The following is a 5,111-nucleotide window of genomic DNA, read 5'->3' as shown; positions in this document are numbered from 1 at the left end:
TCATCAAATATATTGACAATTACTGATAATTGCTAAGAAGCTGTTCTGAAAGTCATACGCCAGTATTCTTGCAGAACACATAACAGGTGTTCCCACTCCCTGTGTCCTTTGTATACACATTCATTCTGTATTCAAATCACAGAAGCAAGAGGCAGGATAGGGTCTGTTACCTCACTGCTAATTTCCCTAGCAAATAAACCAGCAGCTGCTGGTCCATGAACCAAGTGGCCACTAGGAACAGGGCACCGTATACATGGGGCAGGATGCTTTCATGGAGCCCTTCAGCCGTACTGTTGGGGTCTTTCAGTGCAAAATATACCTCCTTCTCTTAGGTAAGCCACTGCATGATTTGTGTTTTAGCTGTGTGTGGTTTTTTTAAATTGTGGGTTTGAAGTAAATATTTGTTTTAGGCCGTAGATTTATTTAGATAATTGAAGAACAGCTCAGAACCTTTTAAACAATAACACACTTTGTTTCAACAAGGAATCAGGAACATTTAATAGAAATAAGGTTCAATCAATAGATGGTTATTATTTCTTAGAACAATACTTATTGTCACTAGCACTCATTAAGAAAGTTAAGACATTCTAAAAACCTAATGAATTTCTTTTTTTTAAAGAATTTACATATACATTTCATTTTGGCAAATACTCTAATAGGCCATGAATTTGTGACTGCTTATAGTGAAACTCAAAAACAATTTATGATAATTTTTTTTGCTGTTCTTATTCTAGATAATGTGTCAAACCATTGGCTTCACTTCATTTTAAATTACCTATCTTATGAAATATGGAAAAAGATAAGGTTCCAAACTGACAAAAAATACTTTATACGCAATACGGAGAAGTGTGTTTTAAATAGTATTATTTTTCCAAAAGGCCTTGAGCTTTTCTTTTTGCCCAGTGGCTATTCCTATTAAATTTTTTTTCTGTGCCTGAATATTTTTCCTCAATTTCTTTATCCTTAGAGTTAAAAGAATCTTTCACCAAAATTCCCACTGTTTGTCATCATTATTTTCATAAGATGTTCTCTTTTTCATTCTTCCTATTTATCAGTTTTAGAAGTCAAGGCTAGTTCCTTGTTTACATTCAACAGATAGGAATTTTTGAAAAGATGGTTATTTCTCTTATGTTAAGAACAATTTAGCTAAATGAGCAATTTAAGTTTTAGCCTTCTTCAATTGTTCAGAGCCTTGTTTTCACTGGTATATTTCATTATAGTTTTCATTGTAAATAAGATTGTTATTCAAACTTGTACCTAATGATGTATATATCCCACATACTTGAAATATACAGTTTGTAAATTTTTTTAAGTGTTTGAGTTTTCCTTAGTTGTGAATTTTCTGAGTGTGTATGTTTCTAATTCAAACCTATGTTGATTTTTAGCTTTTTTAATTTAAAAAAAATCAAACAGTTGACATAACTGGCTTTTTATCTTTGTGCATTTTTGTGTGATTTGAAAGTATCCTGTGTGTCAGTGCCCCACTTATTTTTAATTTTACAACAACGGGACTGTGGTCATTTTACAACTAATGCTTTTGTTAGGCTTGCAGAAGAACTTAGAGACATTTCACTTGAGGAATTCAACTAAAATAAATTAAGATATACTTTAGAGAAGTAGCAAGTTCATAGGTAGTTATAGCAGTTATTGTCCCTTAAGACTTTCTTACACAAATTTACTTTTTTCCATTAGTAGTATGTTGTAAAGACCATAGGTAATGTGGGACTCTGTTTTTGGAATACTGAATTATCTGTTTGCTTTCCTTTAAAAAAAAAAAACAACTTAAAAATTGGAAGCCCAAAATGTAGTTTGTAAAGTCTACTCAAAGTAAAACTTTATAATTCCTATTTTCTCTAAATACGCAAGAGTTTATTTTCAGTCAACAATAGTTGTGTTATGCTTGCTAATATCATACATGATAATGGGGAAGTAAATGCCAACTATTTTGAGCTACAGCTAGAGGTCACTTTGTGAAAGTTTGATGTTTATATTCAACAGAGTGAAACTGGCCTAGGGAGTCTTTTGTTTCTGGAATATAGATAAATTTTACAATGACTTGAGGTGTTCCTTAACACTGTACATTCTAGTGCTACACTATTTAAAGGAGTCTCTACTTGGGAAATTATTGCTATAATTTTTATTTCAGATTATTAATGGCATTAGCAATGTTTCTCCAATTTACTATGCCCTATATGCAAAAAGTGTAAGAGTTTTCCTTTTCTGTACTCAAAAAGTATTAGTTAATCTAATAATAAAATGAATTTTAAGTCAAGATATTTGGAATATCAAAAGCAAATTAAAATTTCATCAATTTTATGTCATTCATTTTTTTGAAGTTTATTTGTTCACACAAAGGTTGACTTTCTCTAAAATCAATAGTTTTAGTTCTTTAGGTTTTCTCATACAACTAGAAAAGAACACTTGATAATCGATTTCTCTCATCGATGTTTCTAGCTCTCTGTCCCTCTCCCTTCTTCTCTGTAAAAAAAAATCAATAAAATATTTAAAAAAAAAGCAAATTAAAATTTCATCAATTTTATGTCATTCATTTTTTTGAAGTTTATTTGTTCACACAAAGGTTGACTTTCTCTAAAATCAATAGTTTTAGTTCTTTAGGTTTTCTCATACAACTAGAAAAGAACACTTGAAAAATACTCAAAATGAAGCTAATTTTTTTTAAAGTTAATATACTGCTAATTGACAGCATGAATTCATCACATCTGTAGTGGGAAATACATCAATGGCAAGGGAGTATGTAGTCCTAAAATGTAGGGGAAGCATTCAATTATTTGTTTATTTCCCAAAATTCACAAGTAAGGATTGCATCATATCAATAGATTCATGTCTTTCCTGCAAAATGAAAATATTTTAGATAACTGAAATAAAGAAAATTGTGTTCCTTGATGACACTCTTACAACTTGCCAAATATAATTTATCTGGTAAAAAATGGTGTGGGCAACCTAAGGAAACAGCTATTGTCACAGCTGTGCTTCCTCTCACTGTCATACATATACATGGAAAAAATTCAAATGACATGACTTCATATCATTTGATGTGATAAGCATAGAATATATGCACACATATTAATGACAATAGATTATTTAAGGTATTATTATGTGATGCAGTTTCTAAAATGGTCCAAAGAACTAGGCCACCCTCCTTAAACAATATTGTCCATATAAATTATTTAATGTAAACAATAAGTGCCATATAAATGATTTTCTGCTGATGTAGTTTCATTTTTACCTGGGCTGCAATATTCATATTTAATATTTTATTAAACAGGATTTGCTTCCCCTAACTCTAGTCACAGACTCTCTAATCAGTCTTTTGATACTTAAGATTCAAGTTTCTGGTACAGGATCCAAAATTCACCAACCTTTCTGTTCTAGTCCAAAGTGTTGCCCAAAGATTTTCAGAATATTACAACCTCAGTTAACTGTTTCCAACTTCAACCACACACACACACACACACACACACACACACACACACACACACACAAAAGTAGATAAGGAAGGCTTTCTTATCCTTTTCAAAAAAAAGGAACAAGGACTTTTGCAATGACTTCCCCAAACGACAAGAACAGACTGGCCAGTTGCATTCAAGCCATCTAGGTCTACATTTCAGTATGACACTGGTTTCTAGGCTGAGCTGTGAAATGTATTAAAGGGACCAACATATCAATAACCAACTACTGAGTTTTATGTTGGTGGCCGTGCAGCCTTCCCAGTTAATTCTGAAGGCAGAATTAATTCCTTGGTAATAAACACAGAATCACCACTTTATTAAAGTATATCCAGGGATTGGCAATGTATTAAGTGGACTAACACCTGAGACTCAATACTTCAAAATACTTGGTGCCCTTGAGAAATTAAATACAGACCTTCACCTTCAAATGTAGGGTACCTGCTACCCCGAGAAAAGCACCTCAGACTGTCAATAACATAAACAAGAGTAAGAGAAGCCTTAGGCTTCATCTAATACTACCCCCTTTTTGCACAGGAGAAACCTGAAGTTGAGAATAAAAAAGATTTATTAAAGTCATTTCACTGACAAATCCTCATTTTTATCCCAAGTGTGTGTCCTTTACTAAGACCTCACATTCAGTGGATTTTTAACTTTATCAAAGTATCAAATACAGTAATCTCTCTCCAAATTTAGAGAATAGGTTCCTGAAATCCCTTATATCAAGGCAATTAGCAGGTGATGGATTTAGGGCTACATGGTGAAAGAGGGATAAGGAAGTCTAAGATGAGGAGTGAATGATAAAACCATAAATATTTTTATGTGCACTCCAGTAAAACAGAAGACAGAAACACCCAATAAAAATGGTGGGAATTGCTTCTTACCTAAGATACCAATAATGGCTACTAAAAAGCTAGTTTTTATTTATTGTTTATTGCTTACCAGGAGCTTCCTCTCACCAATTTCAATGAGAGGCATGTAAACACGTGTTGTTTTGTGCAGATGACACATATACCAAAATGATTTTTTAAAATATTTTTATTGATTTCAGAGAGGAAGGGAGAGGGAGAGAAAGATAGAAACATCAATGATGAGAGAGGATCGTTGATGGCTATCTCCTGCACACCCCCTACTGGGATTGAGCCTGCAACCCGGGGGTATGTGCCCTGACAGGGAATCAAACTGTGATCTCCTGGTTCAAAGGTCGATGCTAAACCACTGAGCCACACCAGCTGGGCACCAAAATGAATTTTTTCCTGTACTGTCCCCCATCCAAATTCCTGGGGGACATTGACTTCAAGAGCCTTGTTCCTCTCTGTCAGCCTCTGCTTCACGTATCTCAGGCATCACTGGTTTCAAGTCTTAGATTTACTCTCTCATCTTCTTTTTCCTCTCTTATGATTTCCTTGCAGAAACCATTACTCCTTTCCCGCAATCCACTTTGCCTCCTCTTCAGAATTTCCAGCTACAAGTTCCTTCTTTTCCTAATGATTCAAATTGGGAACTACAAATTTAACATTCTTGCACTTTCCAGAAAAGAAAACAGAAGCAAATCCTCATACCTTTGTAACCCTTTTGCTATGGACCAAATCACTAAAACAAAGTGTGCAGGTACAACCCATTATGAGAAAAAATAATTTACAA

General features: G+C 33.6%; 1 protein-coding gene across 2 annotated transcripts in view; it reads left to right on the top strand.

Moving 5' to 3' along the window:
• The first annotated feature begins 253 nt into the window (after positions 1-253).
• Positions 254-5,111, top strand: part of HEPACAM2 (HEPACAM family member 2) — a 36,064-nt gene continuing 31,206 nt past the window's right edge. The window contains exons 1-2 of one of the 2 annotated variants that reach the window (XM_023750667.1): positions 254-332; positions 735-798. In XM_023750667.1, coding sequence (XP_023606435.1) covers positions 254-332; positions 735-798 — 143 coding nt within the window. The remainder of the gene's footprint in view (positions 333-734; positions 799-5,111) is intronic. The other variant, XM_006084954.3, reaches the window with a different exon arrangement.

This window comes from Myotis lucifugus, unplaced genomic scaffold (assembly GCF_000147115.1).
Source record: "Myotis lucifugus unplaced genomic scaffold, Myoluc2.0 scaffold_15, whole genome shotgun sequence".
In the NCBI taxonomy this organism is placed as follows: Eukaryota; Metazoa; Chordata; class Mammalia; order Chiroptera; family Vespertilionidae; genus Myotis; species Myotis lucifugus.
Note: the sequence above shows the minus strand (reverse complement) of the source record. Positions and strands in the feature narration are given on the sequence as shown.